This window comes from Aethalodelphis obliquidens, unplaced genomic scaffold (assembly GCF_003676395.1).
Source record: "Aethalodelphis obliquidens isolate GAN/ISIS:26980383/991018 unplaced genomic scaffold, ASM367639v1 scaffold31, whole genome shotgun sequence".
NCBI classification, from domain to species: domain Eukaryota; kingdom Metazoa; phylum Chordata; class Mammalia; order Artiodactyla; family Delphinidae; genus Aethalodelphis; species Aethalodelphis obliquidens.
Window position 1 is genome coordinate 19,696,001 of NW_020837975.1, and position 27,515 is coordinate 19,723,515.

At 38.0% G+C, this 27,515-nt stretch overlaps 1 protein-coding gene across 1 annotated transcript in view; it reads left to right on the top strand.

The window, feature by feature from the left end:
• TFAP2D (transcription factor AP-2 delta) overlaps positions 1 to 27,515 on the top strand; it is a 55,720-nt gene that overhangs the window by 11,258 nt on the left and 16,947 nt on the right. Inside the window, exons 4-7 of the mRNA XM_027126820.1 lie at positions 4,679 to 4,844; positions 5,022 to 5,140; positions 18,406 to 18,547; positions 24,701 to 24,814. Coding sequence (XP_026982621.1) covers positions 4,679 to 4,844; positions 5,022 to 5,140; positions 18,406 to 18,547; positions 24,701 to 24,814 — 541 coding nt within the window. The remainder of the gene's footprint in view (positions 1 to 4,678; positions 4,845 to 5,021; positions 5,141 to 18,405; positions 18,548 to 24,700; positions 24,815 to 27,515) is intronic.

The following is a 27,515-nucleotide window of genomic DNA, read 5'->3' on the forward strand; positions in this document are numbered from 1 at the left end:
TCGCATGGGTCACTAGTTGGCCAACCTTTTACCTCTTTCCCTCCCCCACACCGTCCCCAGCACGCCAAGGCGGGTGCAGCCCCATCCCCGTGCTTTTTTGGCCTCACGGGATCTGACAAAGTCTGGCCGCTGGAGGATCTGCATCTCTGTATTTTGTGCTGGTTTTGTTCCCCACACAGGCTTTGGTTGACTTTTCACTGTAGTTGTGGCAAAGTTATCCCTTTTATGATAGCCACGTCCTAACAAGTGACCTTGAGTAGATGATTTCTTATGCTGTTACTATAGCTACCCATCTGAGTTTGCAGCATCACTGGAAGTAGGAAGCTCTATCTCCAAATGTCGATTTTTAAAATAGTAAATTCCATGGAAGTATTGCGTCTGTGCACTATGAATGGAAAAGGGGAGTACTCTAGAGAAGTTTGGCATGAGAACCCTAGCTATGGCACCAGAGACACCCCTAACTGGAGTGCTGGGTCTAGAATGAATATTGCATAATTTCAATAAGAGCTGACATGCAACACAGGCACCAAGAGGAACTTCAGCTAGTGACACTGGGGAGGAACACTCTAAATGGCTTGACGTAGTTGACCCTTTCATGACTTTCCTTTTCTGAAATCTCATCATTGCCATCTGTAGTCTGGAGCCCCTTAGAGACGTCCCACCTTCATTCCAAATGCAAAACGCTGGTTATGTTGACCTATTACTCTTTTCTTTCTCCTTAAAAAATAAACCACTGGGAAGAAAGACATCAGGTTCCCCACATGCTGCTGTAAACTCTACAAGTTGCCAAATCTTTAACCAGGACAAGAGAGTTCCCCAAGGCTGCAGCAATGCCAAGTATCAAAGTAACAGAAATTCCCTTTAAAGATGCTGTGACATAAAAAATAAAAGACTCTAGAGTTGATGGCTAATCCTGAATACAAAATAAATCCTCCAGGCGATTTGTGTGTGCATAAAGCATATTCTTAATATGCAGCCTGTGTGACTTACCTAATAAATGCTTATTTGAGCATAAGCCAGAAGGCTAACCTGGATGCAGGAGAGAAGACCCAGGGCCCAGACAGTTCTCTCTTGGCTAGCTGGCAGACTCAGTGACTTCCCTGAGAACAGCTGGCTTTCAGCACAGGGGGTTCACTTTGCCCAAAGGGGGCAGTTTTCCAGTTGGAGAAAGCCCAATATAACTCCTTCTTTTACAAAAATTATAATCTTCTGCAACTCCCTAAATTTGATTTTTAACCTACTGCAGATTAACAAAGATAGGAAAGTTCTAAAATTGTGCCCTTTCCTTTCCTGGAAAACAACATGTACACTGATAATGAACTTGAGACCGGTTGGGTGAGATTCTTGTGTTCTCCACTGTGTGTGTACTGGCTAGCATGCAAGAGAGGAAGATTTATGTAAGAATATAAATTTGCTGATGATTCATAGTGACCATAGTTGAAAGCCCATTTTCAGGAGAAAATGTGTGAATTTTGAGTAAAAACATTATTATTTATTTCCTTTCTTTTTCTTTTCTTTCTTTCTTTCTTTTTTTTTTTTTCGGCTGTGCGTGCGGCTTGTAGGAACTTAGTTCCCTGACAAGGAGTTGAAGCCAGGCCCCCAGCAGTGGAAACTCAGAGTCCTAACCACTGGACCACCAGGGAACTCCCTTATTTTCTTAATATTTTTGCTTCAGATGACCTCACTATTGCCTAAGTCCTAAAGCTAACAGGGTCATGATTCTTACAACACAACAATAAAACCCAGATTCACTGATATCTAGCTTACTTTCCTGTTCATCTCAACTTTTGACAGGTCACTTGAGTTTACTTTTAAAATACATTTTGCATCTAGAGGTAAAAAGTGAGAGTATCAGTGAAAGTATAGTGGTAGTTTCAAGACCAGAAATCTGCAGAAATTATTATTATTATTATTTGTTTAAAAATTCTCTCTGAGATTGTGAGGTGGGGAAGCACAGTTGAATTTGTTTTTCCAGCTCCTGAGGCAGGCATTTGTATATTTTTTCACTATATTGGCCACAAGTTTAACTGCCAAGAAGAATTTCAATTCGATCATTGAGACTATGACCTTTCAGGCTTCAAACTGAGGGCAGGTTTCCAGACACCAGCATTGGGAATTTAGCCAAGTGTACAGGACTCGTCTTCCAGCCTGTAGAGAGCTGGCTGCTTGGATGTTCTCAATATCCGGTCCTGTGTTTTGGAGTAGGGGGCATTCAGGGTGATCTCCAGCCTCGGAATGCTTAGGGAGAAAGACCCGGGTCCTAGCACTTTCAGGGGAATCTTGGATAACTGTAGGACAGCAGGAGGAATTCCAGAAAGCACAGGGGTAGAAACACTTTAAGAGTGGGGCAAAGTTAGCCTGTTCTCTGCACCCAGGTCCAGGGCCCCTTTGTCCTTTTAAACATCCTCCCAGATTCCTTAGCCCTGGTGCCTAGAAAACACACCTGAATCTGAATGCCACAGACCTGATGGACATAACATTCCATCTGAGCTGCTCACTCAAGGAAGGGAAGGCAGGTGGTGACTCCTACACCAGTGCTTCTCAAAGTGTAATGAGCAAAACTACAAATAGAACTACCATACGACCCAGCAATCCCACTACTGGGCATATACCCTGAGAAAACCACAATTCAAAAAGAGCCATGTACCAAAATGTTCATTGCTGCTCTATTTACAATAGCCCGGAGATGGAAACAACCTAAGTGTCCATCATCGGATGAATGGATAAAGAAGATGTGGCACATATATACAATGGAATATTACTCAGCCATAAAAAGAAACGAAATTGAGCTATTTGTAATGAGGTGGATAGACCTAGAGTCTGTCATACAGAGTGAAGTAAGTCAGAAAGAGAGAGACAAATACTGTATGCTAACACATATATATGGAATTTAAGAAAAAAATGTCATGAAGAACCTAGGGGTAAGACAGGAATAAAGACACAGACCTGCTAGAGAATGAACTTGAGGCTATGGGGAGGGGGAAGGGTAAGGTGTGACAAAGCGAGAGAGAGGCATGGACATATATACACTACCAAACGTAAGGCAGATAGCTAGTGGGAAGCAGCCGCATAGCACAGGGAGATCAGCTCAGCGCTTTGTGACCGCCTGGAGGGGTGGGATAGGGAGGGTGGGAGGGAGGGAGACAAGAGGGAAGAGATATGGGAACATATATATATATATATAACTGATTCATTTTGTTGTAAAGCAGAAACTAACACACCATTGTAAAGCAATTATACTCCAATAAAGATGTTAAAAAAAAGTAATGAGCATATGAATCACCTGAGGGACTCGTTCAAATGCAGACTCTGACTCAGAAGGTCTGTGGTTGGGCCTGAGATTCTGCATTTCTAACACGCTGCCAAGGAGATGCCAGTGCTGCCAGTTGAGAACTACCCTTTGAGTAAAAATATTGGACAACACTCTCTTGCCCATTTTTCTTCCTCCACCTACTTTTTTCTCATTTCCCTCATAGAACTTGACTGTTTTCTGGAGATGGGTCTTAAGATTACCCATAACTGAAGAAATACAATGTATGCTCAGAAAAGCAACCTTTGAATTTGAACTTGCCACTGAACCTCCAAAGCTCTGCCCTCAGATTATTCAGGGCACAGGGAGGAGCCTTGGATCCTGAGGCTGTACAGCCACTGCATTAGCAGCGTGGACACTGGCTCAGGATTTTTGCGTTAAGGGAGGATCCGGCAGTAGGAAACCCTCCCCACTGATGATCACTTTGCGTCCTCAAATCTACTTCAGCTGCCTGAGGTTAGGGGACGTTCTCTGTTATTCCTGGAGGAGAGAAAAGCTCCAAGGGGCTTTCTGGACCTTGGAGACAGAAGGCTTCTGCTCCAGGAGCCCCAGCAGGGCGAAATTGCTTTAGTGATTTTGCTAACAGCAGTTAACTTTGCTTTGTTCTCTACTAGTAATAACGATAATAACAAATACAGTAACATTATTGGCCATTAACATTTAATGTGTTACTCTTACTATGTTCTAAGTCTGGTGCTGTGTTTGATTGTGTGTGCTGATCCTGACGGCTGACATATGTAGAGAAATTTGACCAATTATCCACTCACATGGGTTGGGAGTTTCTGGCAATGGGCACATGAGTTTTAGTGGTACCTGGGGATTGAATGACTCTGGTGCCTATAGTTGTTAGATGATCGAGGGGAGAGAGATGGCGCTTCTCAAACATTTTAGAAAAGAGCTTCAAAACTTTTGTCTATATAGTAAGTCATGGATTAAAAAAAAACCCTATCCATTGTGTTTATGCGTGCACATACAAAAACACACACACACAGAGCCATGGATATATAATATCTACCCTTTGTGGGTATTTACCTAATTGAAGTGTTTCTTGTTGTGGATGATGTCAAAATTAAATTTGGTGGGCCAGCCAACACTCCATAAGATGCTAATTTTGGCTAAAATATTTTAATTTTTATACCCTCACAAATATTTTCTGTGTGATATTTGAAAGACAAACCTTGAGTGTTATTTGAAAGGACATCTTCAGAGCAGCTGTCTGAGATGATCCAGGTGATATATGTATAAGGAAAATTGTGCCAGGTGTTTCCAAATCCTATGTAGTGTTGTGATAGTAAGTTTATCACATGTGTTTTATGTTGTTATCTGCTCACACAGTCACTAATATATAATATATATTTCCCTCCAAAGGTGGCACCTGCGTGGTCAACCCCACAGACTTGTTTTGCTCTGTCCCTGGTCGTTTGTCCCTTCTCAGTTCTACTTCCAAATACAAGGTGACCATTGCTGAGGTGAAGAGACGCCTCTCACCACCTGAATGCCTCAATGCTTCACTCTTGGGAGGCATTTTGAGAAGGTAAGAAAAAGGTGTTTTCTGGCACTGCGGTCTTCTAACTGTACTGGTACCACGCTCCCCAACCCTCAGCCCTTACATTTTCTGTCCCATGTTGAATACCCCATGTGGTCAAGTCTTCTCATCATTTTACTCCGAATGTCAACCTTCAAAACCTAGCTTTTGTTTGTTTTCGGACAGAGCAAAATCCAAGAATGGGGGTCGCTGCCTGAGGGAGAAACTGGATAGGCTTGGCCTGAACTTGCCAGCCGGAAGACGGAAAGCAGCCAACGTTACCCTCCTCACTTCCTTAGTTGAAGGTATGACTTTTTAGCTCCGCAAGGTAATGATGGAAGGTTAGCAATTCTTTGAAATTCACGTTTGTTTGATTATGCTGTTTCATTTTTGTCTATACTGTTACGATAGTTACAGGTGAATTTCCCAACTAATCATGATAATGAAGATTAAATTAGACTTAATATAAGGCTTAGATATTGATTCATAAACTATCATCTGATTTACTAATCTTGGCAGTAATAGGAAAGAAGATAACAATAGAAGATTTAGGTACTTAGACAAGTATTCCCCACATAACAGCAAGAAAAAAACTCTGCAATTGTGATTTTTATTATTGTTTATTTTAGCGTTCAGATAAATCTGGTTTAACTCATTGTTATTCAGTGCAACATGATCTACAGGATAAATAATAATCCTTTATAGAGAGTTCACAGGACTCAAGACATGGCACCAAGCCTGAGAGCACACTGTATTAATCCGATAGACATCTCTTAAAGTACAGTGAAGTTCCACGGCTTTATGTGTGGGTAAGCTGACTCACAGAAAGGTTAAGGTTCGCCAGTGGGGTAGACACAGACGTGGAAACATACTCCCAGAAGTTTTTGTTTTCCAATTTACCTTTTCCCTTGTGTTTCTTCTGTAAGAACTAAACTTTACATATTCTCATTCAGTCTTCTAAGAAGAGGTATTATTGGAGACCTTTTAAACTTTGTGGAGGAGCTTTTGAATTCAAAGGAGAGTTCTTCCATAACCTAGAATGCTATTGCCTTAAATATGAACGAAGAAGCCTTTTTGCCAAGCCTTATCTGAGCACACCTATGACACTTTTCTTGCATTGGTTTCTCACTTGACCATAAGACACTGTAGGAAGTAAAAGGTAAGTGAAACATACAAACAAACATCTTGCCTTTTTCCAGATTATCAACACACACTACTTACTGAACAACTCTGTGAAGTAGTGTGTTCTTGACCTTGGTCTTGGCAAAATTGCTTTGGTGATTTTGGTATTTTTTTTAAAAATATTTATTTATTTATTTAGGCTGCACCAGGTTTTAGTTGTGACACATGGGATCTTTAGTTGCGGCATGTATGTGGGACCTAGTTCCCTGACCAGGGATCAAACCCGGGCCCTCTGCATTGGGAGTGCAGAGTCTTACCCACTGGGCCACCAGGGAAGTCCCTGATTTTGCTATTAACAGGTATCTTTGCTTTACTCCCTAATTGTAATAATGATAACAACCACAATAGTATTATTGGTCATGAACATTTAATAAGTGTTAACTGTTACTATGTTATATATCTTGTGCTGTTTGCTGTGTATACTAATACTAAGAGCTGGCATATGGTAAAGGGAGTTGACCCATAATCCATCCATGGGGGCTGGGCGTACTCAAGGAAGAGCAAAGTAGAAAAAAATGACTCATGGATTGATTCTAAAGAGAGACAGATTCCCGCTTAGTTTAAGTGAAAACATCATGAAAATTATAGCTATCTAACAAAAGAACAAAATCTGTTCAAAATATGAGTGGATTCAAGAATCATATGAATCGTAGAACATGATTGGTTCTCAAACCCAATTCCACAGTAAAATCATGGGCCTGGGCCCCATTCCCAAACCACTTGAAATGCAGTCTCCGGGGGTACGGCATAGGTATCTACATTTTCAAAAACACCCCCTGATGTATAATGAGGCTTAAGGATCATTGACTTAAATGTTCCTTGAGATACTTTTCATGTAACTGGTGTGAAAAGTAAAGGCCCTAAGAGAGACCTTTATCCAAGGTGTCTGTGAATGTCTATCCAGTAAAACCTGAAGAACCCTAAAAGGGTATATTCAGAATTCTTCTTATTGATTTTTTGTTAGCCCACAACACCAGAGCACCCTGTGTGGGAATCATTGATGGACGCTCACAGAAAGGATACAGGTTAAAACGTGAAATCCTAGGACAATCTCGTGGTCTTGCCATCTACTCTTCCAGCAAAACTCTCCTATCACAAAAGTGCTTCGCTTGTGTTCACCTCTGCTCACAGAGGTGTCACATCAGCCTTGGCTGATGGAACTTAAGACTGTATCCTTCTCAGATACATCTCACTTTAACTGGATGCTTTTGAAATCCCCCAAATATTCATGGTGTAGAGAAATAAATATTTTATTGTTGAATTCCAGGCATTCTGATGGAACTGAGGAAATGAGATTTAGGGGCAAAGGGACCTTTTACATTCCTCAACTCCCCACATGTTACATTATGACCCTCAAATGTGTGCATTCTCTCTCTCACACACACATGCGTCTTAAGTTTCACTACTATGTACTATGTTCTGTGGTATTTTTATTCCATTTCATATTTTTGTATTCTTTTAAAATGCTGATTGTAAACCCACTACTTTTAAATGCTGAGTGTAAGCCCACTAAATTTATTTCAAGACTCATTGTTGAGTCATGGGTCATGACCCATGGTTTAAAAAACTACAAGTGGTCTTAGGACAAGAGGAGAACCTAATATGTGTGACCTTTGTCCTCTTTGTGCTTACATGGATTTAATTCAGTTATTTCAAGCTTGTTTTGCTTATACCATTTTAGCTGGTAAATTAAAACTTTACCATGGTTACTGGTTGGTATTCATAGACCTTGAATCGACCATGTCTTTGGTAATATTTTTGCCCCTCAATCAAACATTTTTGCGGGAGCCAGTGACATTTTAGATTAGTTTTTTCCAGAAATTCTAAAATGAGATTTCCAATTGTCAAAAATGGTCCATCAGCTTTCTTATAAACCTAAGATTCTGTAGGAAAGAATACTAATTGTTTTCATCATTTAGAAACTTTTTATCTTCCTGATGGCCCAAGACATTGCTGGGGTTCAGTCCAGCAATGGTTCAATCCTTCTCCATTTTGGTACAGCACTTGAGAACAAGATAATTCTGACTGGCTTTATTCCTCCTCGACCACACTTGGAAATAAATCTCCTAAAGGTTGACCTTCTGCGACTTTTTAGTACTTGTCTCGGCCCCTTTGTGGGGATGCTTTGAATACAGCCTTGCCATTGATGCTGTTTTGATAAAAATCCCAAAGACAGAGTAGTGTATGGGGACCCTGCTAGACTCTCCATGCAGACATGATTTACCCTTTGTCAAGATTCAATCAGTGAACAGTAAGGTACCTTATAACAGGGAATGAAATTAGCAAATGAAGGTATGGTTTTCAAAAACTACCCTTGTCACTAACCTCACAGTGGTTTCATCGTGATATTCCTAGGTTTCCACATTTGCCTTGGGTTTTCAATCATTTTGTTTTAAATTATTTTATAATCATTTCCCCCTGTATTTCTTTTAAATGGAGTCACTCTACTAATAGTGCCATTCTAGCATCATTGTCAAATCAACATCTTAGAGTCATTATTTTAGGGACTATTTTAGGAATTTATGAGAGGGCTATTTCATGCAAATTTATAATATTTAAATTATTCACAACATTTCTGTTACAAATAGCATTGCGCCTAATAATCAGTGGGATGAAGAACTCAAGACTGACTAACTTTTTTCACCAGATAAAGTTGTTTGGAAAGTGAACATTTTAGTAAGGCACATATTTAGAGTGGGGATTTTTTTTCGGTCCACGTAGCACAGATATATTTGACCTACAATGAGATATGAGTATTTGAATTCAGAGTCCACTGAATGTAATACTGGATCATATTCCTTTTTTACCATATGTCTTCATTTAATGGGGTTTAGATATATAACTAATGGTTGGTACAACTTCTTGTACCCACTTTATCATAAGCCTGGAGTTCTTTTTATTTTCCCTTGTTAATCACATTGCTATGACTTCTTCTTTGTCCACTCTGGTATCTATAACATTAGAGAGTTGTCATTTTCTGGAAAATTCAGGGAATTAGAATTGCTTAACCCGATTCGCTGATCTTCCTGAGATCTTGGGATAATCCCAGACTCTTCCAGAGTGGGAGAAATTCTATATCTGGAAAACATTCAAAGAGTTTGGCCAATATTATTGTTCTAGTTCTAATACTCCTGCTATATATTTATTATTTATGAATCACCAATTAGCTGCTTCCTCTATATTTTATTCCAGAACAATCTTTGCAACGTTGGTGGTTGTTAAAACAAGTATAAGGGGTCAATTGTGGCAGGAATGAGGAGTCATTCCTGTCTATCTCTCCCACCTCACTTGAGGTTTTCCAAGATGGCCAAAGTTATGGAGTGCTGCTGGAGGGAAGTTTTGTTCGCTTGAGTGGGGTGCTTTCCTGGGACTTGCAAAGGCTCATAGAGCATTCTCAGGCAGCACCAGGAGTTCCAAAAGCATAGTTAAGTCCTTAAACATAAATGCCTTGGCTTTCAGTTTGTCGTGACCAGATATCAAGTTCTGTTTATATATATATTTAAAAAACAGTATGGGGCAGTGAAGGGTATAAATATGCATCAGCAAAAGAAAGGGGACCATTTACACATATTGTGTGTGGTATCTATTCACTCTTTTCAAATCTAAACCTTTAGTCCCTTTTGCCTCCTTCTTTAGTTTTCCCTCATTCCTTCCTTCCTTCCTTCCTTCCTTCCTTCCTTCCTTCCTTCCTTCCTTCTTTCCTTTCTTTTTAAAGTAAGCTCCCAGCCCCTGTCCTGCACACCTCACCTCATCCCTTGGCCTAGTGCCTCCACCTCTGCCCCCAGTAATAACACTTTTGACATTTGGCTGACTTTGGGCAGGTTGCTTAACCTGACTGAGCTTCATTTTCCTAACTTACAGATAAGGATCACACTATCTGTGATGTTTAGGGTAATGCTAGCTGTTATAACAGTTAATTTCCAAATTTTCAGTGGCTTAACACAGTAGAAGCTTATTTCTCACTCTTCACAGATGACGTGGGTGTTTCTCCTCCGGGCCCTTCCCTCCTCTTAGTCTCATTCAGGGACCAGAGTACTTCCACCTCTAACTATGCCCTCCTCTAGGTCCTGGGAGCCCTAGGCATTCAGCTCACAATAAGGAAAGACACGATGGTGAAAGGACACAGCTTCCAATCCACTTGGCCAGGAATTGGCCCACGTTGCTACCGTATACATTCCATGACAACTAGTCCCATGGCTATGCCTAATTCCAGAGGCATGAGATATACCAGAAAATGTAGTGTCTAGCTGGGCAGAATCTTCTCAGCAACAACTCTATAGTGTAAAAGAAAGGACAAATCTTGGACGGTCCAGCTCCCATTTCTGCCACATCTGCCTCGTGTGTCTTTTGTAGAATTAAATACATTCGCTACATTAAACACTTGACACAGTGGGGCAAAGAGACACTTAATAAAAATTAGTACCTGTTCTCTTGTCTCTTTCTCCCTAAACAATAGTGTTACTTAATAGCAGAATTTACTCAGGATCATAAAACTTTAACCCTGGAGGGAAATGGAAGATTGAGTAGTCTAAGGCAGTGGGACATAGCACACGTGGTTAAAGAGTATGCTTCTGGAGCCAAATAACCTTGTTTGAACCCACTTCTACCACTTACTAGCTGTGTGCTCTAGGGAAAGACTCACAACCTCTCTGAGCATCAGTGTCCTTACCTATAAAGGGGTGTTAATAATAGTACCCTCCTCATAAGGTTGTTGCCGGAGTGAAATCAGAATGTTTATAAAGCAGTTCACAGGGTGCCCAGCAAAAAGTTGGTGTCGATAAATTTTAGTTATCTTTATTCTCAAGTGAGAAAACTAAGGTACAGTGAGATTAACCATTTTGCACAGGATCATGGGAGCAGCAAGGAGGAGAACCCAGGTCTTCTGGTTTGCAGCATCACCATGTGTTTTCCACTCGGATTTATGTTAGTGGCATGGATTCTGAACAGTTGCATTGCTGAACTACTTCTGAATTTAACTATATATTTATAGTTAGAGTTACAACAGTTATAACAATATAACTAAGGAATAGAAAGAAGTTATCAATTCCTGAGCCGGTTTTTCACCATGGATTGGACATCCGTGCTGCTAGGAATCCTGGGCAAGCTTGTGGGGCTTTTTTGCATCCAATAGTACAAGCTGTTTTTAACATCCTGATGCACCATCTGCTGCCACTTAATCCCCCAAAGTTAGGATGACATTAAATCTTGGTTCTTTCTGTTTTTCTGGAATAATTATCAATAGTGTCTCTTGTGCTTTCAAAAGGGTGCCAATCTAGTTAGTTAGTTAGGAGACTATCCTACAAAACCTTTTCCTTCCACTTCAGCCAAATCAACCTAAGGTAGGAGACAGGAATGTAATCACTTGGTGCTATTTCCCCTTTGTCTTTAATCCTGAGCCTATATGATTGCATTTCCAAGAAACCAGGGAAAAGAACGATCAACTTGACAATGAATGCTTTCCTATAAACGAGATATTAGGGAGCAAGTTTTCTTCGTACGATTAGTCCATGGCTTTTTAATTTAGGAAGAGGTATTGTTCACTACTTGAGGCTTGTAGGATTCAAACGCCAAAATCCTTTTGCCAAGTATCAGTGATAATACACGCACAGGGCACACTCAGCATTATTTGCTCTTCTCTCGGAATTTAGGACAAAGGTGCTATTCCCCTTGTCTTCACACAGGTACCAGAGTGGGTTTCTCTGGATATGTGGAGCTTAGGGCTAATCTCTGAGGACGCACAGCATGGCTGTAGGTCTGAAAGGACCATCATCCCAACATAACTCCTTCACCAGCCATTCCAGACATCACATTTCCACCTAAGTCCCTCCTCTGGGATAAAGGTTTCCAGCTTTCTTCTAAAACTGTATGTGATATTAAAAGGGTAATACATTGACCCCTTGTTATATTGTTATAATAGTTCTAACTGGTGATCACTTTAGTCACACGATGACCTGGAAGAGCCTAATCACTAGGGGACCCTGGTGTCCCCTTTTGCACACAAACACTCTAGCATTGACAATGTCTTCTCGGGCACAGCTTTGCATTTCAGAGCTGCCAGTGGAATTGGACTCAATAAGTAAATGCTAGTGCTGTCTATGTTAGTCATTTTAAGGTCTTTCTTGGAAAAATGCCTTTTTTTTTTTTCAGACTTATAGGTATTATCTGTAAATTTCTTATTCTAAGTCATGGAATGGTTTCTATCGAGAGACCCTGCTTTGATAATTGATCATTAGGTAACAATTCGATATTGTTGTCTAATATCTGAGAACTCATGTCTATCAGAATTTTCAATAATTGATCTCAGTATCTTACAATATTATGGATAAATAGACATCATCTCAGAGGAATCTTCTTAAATCATTCGCTTACTTCCTAATAGTGCTCCCCTGACCTGTATCTTACGGTTTCATTCATTTTCAGGGAGAAACGTGTTTACATGTAGAGGGTAGAGGAAATAGGCTATTGCACACATGCCCTTGTGTCTGACTGTGTGCTTGTGGTGTGCTTGGATTCCTACTCCTATTCTGGCACAAAAAAACAAATGCATCCAAGCCTGTTCGGCTCAGTCCTGCCTTTGCCCCTTTGGTCCAGCATGCTACTCACTCCTGCAAATCACGAAGCTTCCTCAGAAGCACGTCTCTGCATTACTTTCCTAGGTTTGTTCTTTTTTCTACTATGCTCTCTTTCAAAGTTCATGCCAACTAATGCGCTTCTCAAAACTCAGTTTCTGCTTTTCTCCATTGTTTACATTTGTCAAAATGCGTAGGTGTTCTAATAAAATGGTAGATTGTAATTATTCCTAATGACGTCTAACTCCTACTGAATAGTAATGAAAGTTTTGGAATTGCTTAGGTTTTAATTTACAACAAGTATTTTAGTTTAGATGAAATCTTTCTAAGAACTGAGTCAGAGAGCAGTTTTGCTTTTTAATTAATATAATTTTAAGTAGGTAATTCGTTAGATGGTAAAAATTCAAAAGTTACAAAGGATATATAGTGAAATGTCTCCTTTTCACTCTATTCCCCATTTAGATCCCCTCCTGGAAGAAACAAATGTTACTGGTTTCTCTGTTTCCTTCCAAGGATATATATGTGTATGCATAGTTTTGGTTTTTATTTTAAAAATTATAGCACTCTATACACACTGTTCTGCACATTTTTTCACACATTATCTTAGTTTTATTTTCAGTTTTTACAAGTTGTTCATTCTTTTAAACATGCACAGTATTCCGTTGTTTTGAGTGCATCGTAATTTATTTAACCAGTGACCTACTAAATATCATATAGGTGCTTTTAATCTTTGGCTATTACTAATAATGCTACAATAAGCAACCTCACACTTACATAAATAATTCTTCAGATATGCAAGTATATCTGTTCAATAAATTCCTAAGAATGTGTTGCAGGGTCAAAAGATATTTGCATTTGTAATTTTAAAAGATTATTGGAGGGAAGAGATATGGGAACATATGTATATGCATAACTGATTCACTTTGTTATAAAGCAGAAACTAACACACCATTGTAAAGCAATTATACCCCAATAAAGATGTTAAAAAAAAAAAAAAGATTATTGGAAGATGGCTCTTTGCAGTGGTTGTAAATTTATAATTCTATCAGTGATGGGGGTAAGAAGCATCGATATGCTAGTACTTCCCTATACTCTAGCCCAAGCAGGGTGCTATCAATTTTTTGATCTTTGCTCATTTGAGTGGAAAAAAAAATAAACTACCTCTATTATGAAGGAGGTTGAGTATATTCTTAGGAGAATTTTATGAGCTTTTTTGTCTGTTCACTTACTTTGTACCAATAGGGTAACGTTTTACATTTTTCTCATTCATTTGTAAGTGCTTATTGTATATAAGGAAAACGGGCCGTGTGCCTCTGATAGGAGTTGCAGAGCGTCTCCACCCCTGGCTCTGGTTTGTCTGTTTACTATTATGAGTTTTTGTTTGGTTGCTTATTTGTTCAGATCTATGTCATGCAGAACTTTTTTATATTGATATAATCATATTTCTCATATATTTCATTCCATGGCCTTTCATTTTTATTGTAATATTTTGAAAGTCCTTTTTTATCCCAAGATTATAAAATATTTCTCCCATGTTACCTTCTAATTACTTTGTGGATCTATATTTTATGTTTAAATCTTTGATCCATCTGGACTTGTTTTTGTTGTTGGATGTATGATATAGATCTAATTTTACATGGTTTTTTTCCCCGGATGGCCAGCCAGTTGTCCCAACATCTTTTATTGATAATCCATTTTCCCCTACTGTTATGAAAAGCAAGTTTCATCTTACACTAAATCTCCTTAAACAAATATACTTTTTTAATCGACTGATGACTTTGTTCCCCTAACAGTGTCTCTCCTTTACCCCACCACATAGCCATTTTTGTTTCTAGAGTGTGTATTATATCAGCCAAATAAGGCAGAACTCAGTATGCAAGAACCCAGATAGACAGAGGTCTTTACCGTTTAATATTAACTCCATGGTAACTGTTTTTTTTTTGCGGTACGCGGGCCTCTCACTGTTGTGGCCTCTCCATTGCGGAGCACAGGCTCCGGACGCGCAGGCTCAGCGGCCATGGCTCACGGGCCCAGCCGCTCCGCGGCATGTGAGATCTTCCCAGACCGGGGCACGAACCCGTGTCCCCTGCATCGGCAGGCGGACTCTCAACCACTGTGCCACCAGGGAAGCCCTGTTTTCTTTTTTATTGATATAAGCCACAGAATCCTTGTTTTGGGGGAAGGTGTATATTTCATCCCCACATAATGCTTTCCATTAACCTTAGGACAGCCCTGGTTTGAGATGAGGTCAGGAGCTTCCAAAAAATGCAGATGCCCTGGCTCCAGAGATTGAATGACAGGGGGTGAAACCCTGGTGTGTGTGTGTGTGTGTGTGTGTGTGTGGAGTGTGTGTGTGTGTATGTACACATGCTTGTATACACACATATTAAACAAACTCCCAGGTTATGGGAATAGCAAGGATTGAAAAACACTGTCTTCAAGCATAATCTATTTTACTAAATGGCTCCACTGATACAATGATATACTCAACGGGTTTTTTATATATTTCATTCTTTCTAGCAATTCTCTTTTGCTCTAGTTTTTTCACTTATATTCTTTGGAAGGGGTGCCTCGCAAGATTATTGTTATAATTAACCAATAAAATATTTGTAAGCTTTTCCATTTAACAGATGTTTACTAAGTACCTATTACGAATTGGGCACTGTACTAAGCACAGAGTATGGAACGGGGAACAAAACTATCACTTTGAGGAACAAAGTGTTGGTATTTAAACAAAATCCTCGTTAAATAGGGAAACTACCACATTATAAGGCACTTACCTATAGTGTAGATTATATGATATATAGTGTTACAGAGTGCACTCCTTTTAGAATCTTTCTGGAAGCCTGTAACGGGTACATTAAACCTGTCCTTCAGCTCTAGGGTTTACTGAAGCTTGATATTTTTTTATAACTTTTTAAATATCTCATCCAGATTTGAAAATATTCTCAAATTTTCTATCTAATAGGTGCTTCTCAGAATAATCCCAGAGAGAGATTTGAATGTGCTGTTTTCCATACATGTAATTAAAATTGAAATCACAGATATGTGACTGGAATTTAACACGTATGAATTGTTGCTTTCATTTAATAATATTGGGTATTACAATAAGAAGTTAAACCTGAATTCTTTCTAAGGCAATGAATTTAGTGACAGTTGGTGAGAACTGTCTAGCGAATAACAATGTAAAAGTATCCTTTAGTACAAATTAGTTTTAGATATTGATTTACAGTTGTCTAAAGTACATTTTCTTCTAAAATACAATAATTCTAAAAGGAGAAAAAATCCTTAATGACCGGATAAAATGTTGAAATTAGGTGTGTTCATTTCTATTTTAAAAATGCATTTAGACCTGTTTCAGGTAAAATAATGTGGGAACCCGGGATCTCAGTAAAATGATCAATCCACTTTCCTCAGAAAACATGTTTTCCACTAACTTTCCATTTCTGGGCTTCACCAATAATTGCCATGTAAGTGTTTCCTAATATTTACCTTTAGTTTTTTACCTTTTGCTTTTGAGTGTGAAAAATGGATGCCCTGAAAAAGAGCAAAGTCTCTTTTTATGCTCTTCCCGTATTCTGTAACTTTGCTTGTGTTGGTTTTTTGAGAGAGAGGTCCTCAACATGAGTCATTAACTGCTGCTGTTACTATTGAAAAATGCTTAGTGTTTTCCCCTTTTTTGGAAGGGGGGTGTCACTACTTGGCATAGAGAGCCTAAAGCCTTGCACTTAGAATATTCTGTCCAAGCTCTCAAACTATCCCGCATGTATCCTACTTCTAAAACAGTAATTTTTGGAATGACATGAAGTACAATGGACGTATTTGCCAAAGTTACTCTGTTGCTTCAGTGGTGTAAAGAAGCAGAGGTGGGGTGGTCCTGGTTTGTCAGGTGGCACAGTGCATTGAAGTAAAGGAAGAGCTTAAATCCTCTCTGGAAAACAACCACCACGGGGCATCCCACCTCATCGTGCACAGAAATGAGACAGCTGCTACCATGTTTGCTATATGGGATCTAGCCCTCCAGGGATCACTCTGTCACCCCAGATTACTGCACCTACTTGTTCACGTGGGTACTTCGTCTCCCCACAGAGACAGAGAAGCTCGTAGTTCTTTATTTTCACAAATCAGTCAAATCCCCTAGAGTCTTATTCACATGCTTTTCTGCTCCAAAGTTTTCTATTTTTCTTAAACCCGTTGACTCTAAGATATCTGTGGTACAGGATTGAACTGTAGATTTGTCATTGTTCCTGAATGTCATGTGTCTTTTAATCCATGGATCCATTAATTAATTCATTCCTGGGTCCTCACACACAAAGCTTTTGTGGCATGGTCTACTCATTTTAACCACACATCAGAGTGTCTTCACTTGCCACTTCTTTTGATGTAGCATCGCTATACATCCAGTAACAATGTTACGTCGCAAGCAGGAGAAAGCAGTAAACAGAGCTAAGGGAAGGAAGGATCTGGCTGTCAGTGTAAATGTAAATAGCAGCTGTTCCATTCAAACTGTTTTTAAAACTACCACACGGTGAGAGGTTTGCCTAAAGTGGGCCAGATCCTCAAGAATCAGGTTTTAACACAAAATTTAAGAGGCACGCTGCCATCCTCCTGTTTGCACTGTTTCACTTCTCCTACTATTGCACAAACAGTAGAGGGGAAAAAAATATATATATATACACACATATATGTGTTGATATTATATATCAACACATATATTGATATATAATATCAATATAATGTCAGTGAACATGTACAGACTATAGATAATGCTTATGTAGATGCAGTATAACTTATAAAGTGCTACTGAGGTGTTTCTGGATTTGTTGTTGTTGTGACTACTATCATTGATATGACTGTCACCTTCCTAGAAACAGGGACAATCTTTGGTGCCCTTTTATATCTGCCTTTACTCCTCCCTAGCACTTTGCCTTGAATGAAGTAGGTGCTCAATATATAGGTAGTGAGAGCTTGCTTTTTTAAAGGTTTAATGGTCAAGTAAGTATTGGCTTGATTGAGCTTTAAAAATACTGTTGTTTTCCAAACTGGAGTCCATGGCCAAATCTTGCCTTGCCAATAAGTCATTTTTACCCCATGTCTTTCAGATTTTGTGAAAGAACAGAAGTTATTTATCATTATACTGTACTTAGGAAGCACTATATTTTTTATAAGGTACTGAAGAAGTACTATACATAGTACTAAAAGGTACTGAGGCTCACCATGAAGCCTGATAACGCTAGTACTGTAATTAGGCAGTATAATCTCTTTAGCAACATAATGTTGTGAAATTGATATAATTCAATTATTTCCCTTTCCAAAGTGTTCCCACTTCTTTGAAAATTTATGTGGACCTTTTGCCAGTGTTTTGATAGGCCTCCTGGAAAAGATATCTGAATATTTAGGATACATTGAGAATAGGTTGTAGGTTGGGCAGCAACAAAATGACATGCCCATAGAGCTTTTCCCCCAGGGCATTCATGTGTAAGATCTCAGATGTCCATCTGGTCTAATGGTCAGAGCCTCCAGGGGAATCCAAACTCCTGGACTGTGCTTCTGATTTTCCCCCTCAATTTCCCACATACCCCTGCCGGGTAAGTAGCTTCTGTTTCTCCATGTTTCTTAACCCCACCCCACCCCCAAAGCTCCTTTCCTTGGATTATTTAGAATGAATAGGAAAAATGATTCACGTGACCACAACCAGGAATGAGGCTTGAGGAAAGAGAAGGTGTTCCTCTTGTTGAATTTGGACATTAGTGAGAAACTGACTTTTATTGTCTGCCAAGGAAATTAGTGAGAAACTGACTTTTATTGTCTGCCAACAGGGGAGGCGTTACACTTGGCTAGAGATTTTGGCTACACTTGTGAAACAGAGTTTCCAGCCAAAGCAGTAGGAGAACATCTTGCCAGACAACATATGGAACAGAAAGAACAGACAGCAAGAAAAAAGATGATCCTAGCGACCAAGTAAGCAGAATGGGGAAGACTCTGTGTGCGTTCATCCTGTTTTGGTTTTTTTTTTCATTTTCTTTGAATGAGGGAAACAGTTTAGAAAGCACCTGGTCTCTAAGGGGGGTCTCACACACCAGCAGCTAGATGTATTAAACAAGGACTTCCTCAACATTGCACCCATAGCAAGATTTGCAAACTGTATAGTGATGGAGTTACCACCGACACTGACAAAAGTTCTTAGAAAACCTCTTCGGAATAGTAGGAATGCCTAACATGTTTAGCAGATGTAGATTCCAGGCAAATATGCTGGTTGGTTGCTATGCAATTCGGTCTAAGCCACTCACTGTGCCTTAATAAATGAGGAGAAAGATCTTAAAACACTATAAGTTCTCAGAGAATGTGAAACATTGAGGACCCAGATGCATGAGAGGTAACAGAGAGACCTCTGGGATCAAGGATTGGCATCAGTGCCCCCATTTTTTCTTGTATATAATTAAGCAAATAATCCCAGAACTGCCCCAGCCCCTGTAGTGATATTGTCGAAAAGAAAAGATAGAATGTGTGAGAAAGCTCCTGAAAATTGTAAAAAGTTCAATTAAAATGTGAATTAAAATAATGAGGGAAATGATGTGGAAAAGGGGAAGCTTTCATAAGATAACTTCAAACTCCCTCAAACTTGAAAGTTCTTTGATAATTAATGAAAGAACTATCATTTACTGTATGAAAACCCAGCAGAACCTTAAGTACTACTCAAATCACGTTCAAATTTTTAGAAGAGGACTTCTAAAAACAGTGCATGTTGGGACTCCATGCTTCCACTGCAGGGGTTGAGGGTTCGATCCCTGGTCGGGGAGCTAAGATCCCGCATGCTGCGCTGCATGGACAAAAAAAAATTTAGATGAAAATCTTTCAAGTGGTAGCTAATTCTTGCTCTCTTCTCTTTACTGAAACAAGTTATTGCTACAGATAAACCATTAATAATCTTATTTAATTTCCTAACTCTATATTCAGATTTTAGAACTAAGAGTCCCAGGTGGTTAAATTATCATTTATACATTAGTTTCTTATTTGGGGAAAACTTGTAAAGAAAAAGTATGTGGTAGATCGTGTTAGAAACATTGCTTCTTAGAAACTGATTTTTTAAAATGACTTTACGATATGTTGGCTAAAATGTAAATGTCTCAAAATGCACAAAACCAAAAATAAATATTCCTCCTTCTACTACATCTAAAGTAACATGGATCTTCTTACAAATTTAAGGTTTTGTGTGGCATACCTACCACCCACCAGGCTTTTGCCCAGGAAACATTAAGTCCATTATTTGGGGTTTGTGCTGCTTGTGGCTGTCACTGTTTGGGTTTCAGATATATTTATTCATTGCTCTTATGAGAGTACTAGATAATTCTCTCACCTTGCCCCAAAGAAAAGGGAAATGAAAGGTGGTGGCAAAAGAAGAGAAAAGACAAAACAAGGAGATAAAGGGGAAAGGAATAGCAGAAAGACAGAAGTAAGACTAAGAGTTAGAGAAAGAACATTATAAGGGATGTAACACTTGGATTTAAAATTTTGAGAGGAGCTTTGTGCTAGGGAAGCTGCTGAACACTTGCTAGTAGAAAGACCTAAACCTAGATTTTTTGTGCAGTTTATCTCCCTGGGGGGGGGGGGGGGGGGTGGTCTTCACATCTACTTTGCTTCTACTTTTTCCCTCTTCCAAACAGTTTTTGACCCAGAGGGGTCTTCATCCTCCACATTTCAATTTTACCAGAAGGAACTGAAAGTACATGTAGTTCGTTCGTTTGTATCCTTAATGTAATCTCAGGAGACTGTAACAAATTATTACAGATCAGGAGAAATAGACAGTGCTAGAAGTTAGGTAGCATCTCCTAGGTGTTCCCAAAGCATATCATTCTAGCTGGTAGGATTTTACAAATTTCCCAACATGCATACCCATGTGATACCTCTGAATGATACTATTATCCCCAAATACTAATTATCCAAGAGAAAACACCTTCATGTTTCCTACCTCAAAATGACTCGGTTGTGGTTTTATCATGCATTTTCTAAGACTTTCACCCCCTGATCCAGAGAAATCCTTCTTGTCTTCCTTCCTCCAGATTCTAGAACTGTTCACTCCCACCATCCACAGCAAGGCCACCATTACATTTCCCAACACAAGCTCCCATTTTCTTGGGAATTCCCATCACTCTGTCTAAGTGTTTGGGAGTCAGTGCATTCAAACTGATGTTGAGATTTTGTTTTCACAGAAGTAAATGTTAGAAGAACTTGGGAGAAGTACTTTCATATTTGTCAAAGTTGTATGGAGACATCTATTTTATAGTAGTGGATTCAACTAGGGAGTAGTACTTCCCTTTTACATGGGATCTAAGTAATGTATATTATTTTAGGTGATATTTTGAACTTTGATTTCATGAAATATTTCAAGAACATGTAATTCTCTTTGATCCCTCTTCCCGCAGCTGGACATTTGCAGACCATTAAATGTCAAGCAAGAATTGAATTCACTAATTCCAATTACCTTACTTTAAGTAAGAGTAAATAGACTATAAACATCCAGAAATTAGGAGACAGACTAAATGTTTTGTTTTTGTGGTTATTTATATCCATTCCATCTTCTTATTAGATCATGTGAAACAAGAATTGAAGAATCGGAGACTATGCAGTCATAGCAAACATACTCAATACAAGTAGTCATCAATATAAGTAGATAAATTAAGGGGTGTGTGGGAATAAATGCCTTTCTGCAACATATTAATGGATCCAACATGTGTTCTGAGTAGTTTCTAAATTTTCCAATGGTAAAGCATTGGCTGTTTTCGATTAAAATGCTCAGTGTTGAAATTAAGTAATCTACCTGGATATTCATTACATTCTAATCAGTTCACCTTTCTTTGTTCACAGGACTGTGACAATTGTATCAAAAATATATACAAAATTCAAAATTCTTTAGATGAGAGATCCAACTGCTGATCCACATGGGCACAATGGCTTACATGTTTCTTTTTTACCTCTATGAATAACAGATTCTGTTGTAGTTAATTATATTGCCGAGTATACAATTGTAAGAAAGGCTCATTGATTAAGTGCCGTTACCCTCCTAATTCCTCTTTATTCCCAGTGCTTTGTTGATTAACCAAACATTTTCGTGTAATTAGATAATTATTTAAGGGGGGTAATAGAAACTGAGTTAGACAGTTTTTGAAATCTAAAAATGTACTGGACAAAACATTTATTTGATTTATGAAAAACACATTTAAACCTCTTCATTGAATTTAGAACTAAATATGATTAACACTTGATCTGCATTAGGGTAAAGCGGAATAGTTAGCGAGTTTTAATTTTTACCATAACATTAATAGTCAAAAGGAGAAACAGAACTTTAAATTCAGACATCAGCTAAAAAATTAAATCCTTAAGGACAATGACGTAAGTGATAAAGTTAGAATGTATGATTCATCGAAGATCATCTTGTGTTACGTAATTCATAATGTGACATTTTGTTTGGAGAAATAAGAGTATTTCTTACTGTAGCTTCATAGATAAAAATTTAAATAAGAATAAAACTAAGCATAAAAATAATAACTCTGTAACTGTCATAATGTGATGATGATAATTGCCTAAAGGAAATCTACAAAATTGTCATCTGTTTTTAAGTCTGGAGGCTGTCCAAAGTCAATGAATTAAGCAGAAGAATCAAATATCAAGGTTGAAAATTCTGAAACTTCTCCTGATACAGCTTCATATGTGGAGTAGTTGAATTGCTTAGCATAAGTTAAATTTTTGCACACTTGCCTTTTCCTCATTTCTTCCTCAACTTTAAGTTTATTGTAACTTGCTCTGTTGTTTAAACAGTAAAGAAGTTGATCTGCCAACTTTAAATTAGCTTATTCAATTATCCGAGAAATTCCCATATCATAACACACGAACTAAAGCAATGTTTTAACCTCCACTTAAATTTTTAATACATTTTAATCTGATAGAAAATTAAGAGACCAGTCGTTAAACAACTCCAATATTCCTTTGTAATAATGCATCATACTGATGACCTACCACGTAGTAATTCACATTGCTAGTCTGAAAAGTGATAGCAAGAGTCTGTATTTTAAAATTTAGTAAGACATTTTCTAAAAACAAAGATAACAATATATCTAACTATTAAATAACATAAAGTGCAACAGATAACGATGCCCCACCAAATGTCACTGTTTGATGCCAACAAATAATATCAACATTTAATTTAAGTTGCTACTCGTTAATTAAAAATAGGCAATACACCTGAAAGTCAGCCAACTGAGTCTAACTCAGAACAGAAAAAGTGAGAAGTTCAGATAAAATATTTTCAGTGGAAGTACACACATGCACTGTTAAAACATGCGTTTAGATGCTACATCTGAGACGCAACCAAACATTAACAGGTGGTGTGGAGGATCCTGTTTGATTTAGAGCAGGTAAAGACTTATCTGTTTGTTGTTTGGCTTTTCCTTTCCCTATGACCCTCTTTTACTTTCACTTCTGTTCAAAATGAGTAAGGCAAATTCTGTGAAATGATGATATTTGAACACTGGCATTAAAACTGAGACTCATTGCTTGTAAAAAAAAAAAAAAGTCTCACATGATCTCCAGAAGAATTCGATAAATATGGGGTACCTTATAATAAACAAGCCTCCTCTGATTTTAACTCAATGGTACGTTATTTGGGCTTCAAGACATTTTGTCACTTTGTAGTAGTTTTTTGTTTAATGACACAAATGCTTTGGAGAGGACTTTGTGGCTGGGCCCACGCAGTGGCTTTCACTTGGAATAATTTGACCCTTCTGGACTTGATTTTGGCTCCATAGGTAATTATAGTCAGGGCTACATTATTACATTTTGTGACCGCCCATTGTAAATCCAGACAAAAAACCTTCACTATCGGGCTTCCCTGGTGGCGCAGTGGTTGAGAATCTGCCTGCCAATCCAGGCGACATGGGTTCGAGCCCTGGTCTGGGAAGATCCCACATGCCACGGAGCAACTAGCCCCCTGAGCCACAACTACTGAGCCTGCACGTCTGGAGCTTGTGCTCCGCAACAAGAGAGGCCTCGACAGTGAGAGGCCCGCGCACCGCGATGAAGAGTGGCCCCCGCTCGCCACAACTAGGGAAAGCCCTTGCACAGAAACGAAGACCAAACACAGCCAAAAATAAAGAAAGAAAGAGGCTTTAAAAAAAAAAAAAAAAAAAAAAAAAACCTTCACTATCATAGTATGCCTTGAATGTGGAGTGGTTTCACTTAGCTGATGGATTCTTTTGAGCAATTCCTCGGCAGTCTTTTACTTCACTCTTCAGCTTCTGCCTTAATCTAGTGTTTTGTTGTTAAAAAAACACACACACACACGGTTCCTTCATATGTTTGCTTCTTCAGAATTATATCTTTTGGACTATGTATCACAAGGGCTTTACTGTTATCAAACAATCATGGTAATATGAAACCAATGATCAGAAATCATAATCATTTAAATTAAGAAAAGCAGCAGAAAAATGCCCTTGCTGATACTTTTTTGCAAGAAACTATCTTACGTGGAGCACAATGTAATCATTTTTCTGAGACAAAATGAGGCTAGTAGACTAAATTTGGGTGATTGTCTACTTCAAATATTAAAAACACAAATTTAGTCCAGAAGAGTCTGAATTATAATGAAATATTGGGGAAAGGGATTTCCCAAAGTCTACTTGAATCATGGCTCTGAAATAAGCCTATAGCTTGATTTAAACTTGTTTACAGACATGACACCCCACCCCCAGAATCACATTTTAATTTTTTTAAAGGAATTATTAATTGTGATCCTGTTTTATAGATTTTTCCCTTATACTGAGGTTAATCTATGAATATTCACCTTAAAAATGAACACTGGTTTTGTCAATGTTCCTGGACTGTTACTCACTTGAAAGTTTTCATGATCATCTTGAGAGCATGATCAACTTGAGAGCATAGTTGCTATTGTAACTCATTGTAACCTCATCTGTATGTTGTAGATGGAACTTCAGAGGTTGCTTTATGATATTTATCTAGTCCTCTTTTAAAAGAGAAAACAAGCCTTTGGAAAAATATCATGGGATGAAATTAAAGCCCCGTCTCAAGAGTTCAACTTTAATTTTGAATCTTTTATTTTAGACAAATTTGTAAAGAATTTCAAGACCTCTTGAGCCAAGATAGATCACCGCTGGGATCCTCCAGACCCACTCCAATTCTAGACCTTGACATCCAGAGACACTTAACACATTTCAGGTAAGAATCGTTTTTCAATTTGTTCAGACTCTCTTTTAAATTGTTAAAACCATCTTTATTAACCCAGACATGTTTGTAGTCCTATCACAGTTCCATTTAAAGATAAAACATATATATATATATATATATATATATATATGGTGACTGCCTGAAATTTTTGAAATTCCAAGCACCTAAGATCAAATTGTAAGAGTAGCTAAAGCATGAAGCACTTTGGATCAGAAAATTTATAACTTTGTGTGATTTCAAAGAACCTGTGACTGTGAGCACTATTATTTCAAACAATAGCACTTTTAGATCAGGATCCTGAAATCCTTTAAACAGTTCTTTACCTTGATTAGGTGAATCGTTGAATAGGCAGACGATGTGATAGAAACTAATGGGACATCCTAGACTGATTTTCCAGGAGTACGCTAATGATTCCTCTGCAGTTAGAAACTGCGCATGGTTCTTAAGTTAGACCACACGAGCATATTTTAAAGAACCCAGGATGTATTATTGAAAGTATATCTTAAATTTCATTTTCTGAAATTCTTTGGAAGAGAATAGACTATTTTTCTTGGTTAATTTATGCCCTGGTTGCAATGTGGAAACGAACATGATAATTTTTCAGGTGCCTTCCAAATGTTAAACTCTAGAATTCTAATGCCTACATGACATTTCTCATCAATAAAAATTTTTATTTATCCTCTTTTTATTATTATCATTTAGTTTAAAAAATCAATGCTAAGGAAAGACCAACATAATTAAATTTCAAAATGCTTTGAATACCTCTCAATGATTATAATGCTTTTGAGGAAGATATTCTGTTATACAAAATAATGGATATTTAAGTAAGTTGGAATTTTATCTGCAACATCAGAGACTTTTAAATAAAATACTTAATTTTTCATCATGTCACAATACGCCTCAAGGTGTAATAGACACCTCTCTGAAGATTAAAGGATTTGTCTTCTAAAAATGCACCAAATGTAGGATAAGTTCCCAGGACTTTTCTTCTACCATTCAATTGGGTTAGTGAAGGTGAGTGTACTAAAACTGGGAGAAAGCGTAGTGCTTAAAAGTTAAGAGCAAAAGGCTTTGGAGTCAAGAGAACGGTCTTCAAATCCAGACCCTTAATACATCTGAGCTGGGTTATTTGGGGTAATGTATGTACTCTTCTCAAGCTTTTCTTTCCCTAGCTTTTAATGGAATAAGAACCGCTCCATTACATGGTGGTAGTGAGCTAAAATGAGAAAATGAATACAGAGTAAGCATTCAATAAATGATATACTGTTTACTGCACCACTGATCCAAGTTTAAAAAGTACAAACTGCCCTACTATCATATCTGTACAAATTTTTTCCACATTTTTATTTGTATACATACTTAAGAGATTAATAGTTTTTACAGAAGTTCAATTCACAGCTTAATAATTTTTATCCAAGTTCAATTCTGGATTTAAGGAGGTTTGTTGAGTTACAGATTTACTCCAAGAAGGAACTTACTGTTGGAATACAGAGAACTGGGGCTCTCTGTCATGTCTGCTAGGTCATTTCCAATCACAGAGGTCATAGCCTTTATTGGACAGTGAGCTGTCCTTTTTCAAGGCTCAAAACAGACTACGGCATCAATGGGTAAATTGGGTATCAGCTACAGTGTAAAATAAATAGGCAAACGATTTGTCTGTTTAGTGTACGTACAATCTGCTAATTTGTTGATACCTGAGTCATCTGCCAACTTAATGCCACAGAACTCTTTAGAGAAAACTTTCATTTCTAAACTTGAGCTGAATGTTTCCTACATGTGCTTTATATGCTCTTTGGTTCCTCCCCATGCAAAATATAGTAACAAGCTAGTCTAGAATTACCCAGAGAAGCTAGTCTGATGTTTCCTAGAGAAAAGCTAAATATATGGTAAATTGTTCCTCCTCATTCTCCGTAAAAAAGAGAGATTACATTTTGGGTATAAAGCTCTCGAGAAGATATATGCCTGCAGATTCTCAGTCACAACAATTTGAAATGTACAGCCATATCTTAACACATTTAACATTACATGGTATATCTACTTATAAATGTATCACCTATAAAACTTTGGTATTATTATTGATATGTTGAGTAGTTAGCGATCAGAAAGTTATGACTCCCATTTATTATGCTTTTGTAATGTTTGTCAGATTTTTTCATATATTTTGCTTTAACTACATTCTGATTATTTATTTAGATGAAATCTTCTGGATTTCACAATGGCGGGTAGTATGACGTTAAAAATCACTTAACCAAAATTCACTTTACAGCAAATTTCCTTAATTATATCTTTTTTTAAAATTGTGGTTAAAAAAACACAACAGCATTTACCATCTTAGTCACTTCTAAGTGTACAGTTCAGTAATGTTAAGTATATTCACATTGTTGGGCAACCAGTCACCAGGATTTTTTTCATTTTGCAAATCTGAAACTCTATAGCCATTAAACAACGAATTTCCCCTTCCCCCCAGCCCTTGGCAACCACCATTCTACTTTCTGTCCCTATGAATTTGACTAAATACTTCAAATAAGTAAACTCATACAGTATTTGTCTTTTTGTGATTGACTTATTTCACTTAGCATAATGTTTTCAAGGTTCATCTATGTTGTAGTACATGCTAAATTTCCTTTCCTCTAAGACTGAATAATATTCTATTGTACATGTATACCACATTTCGCTTATCCAGTCATCCATT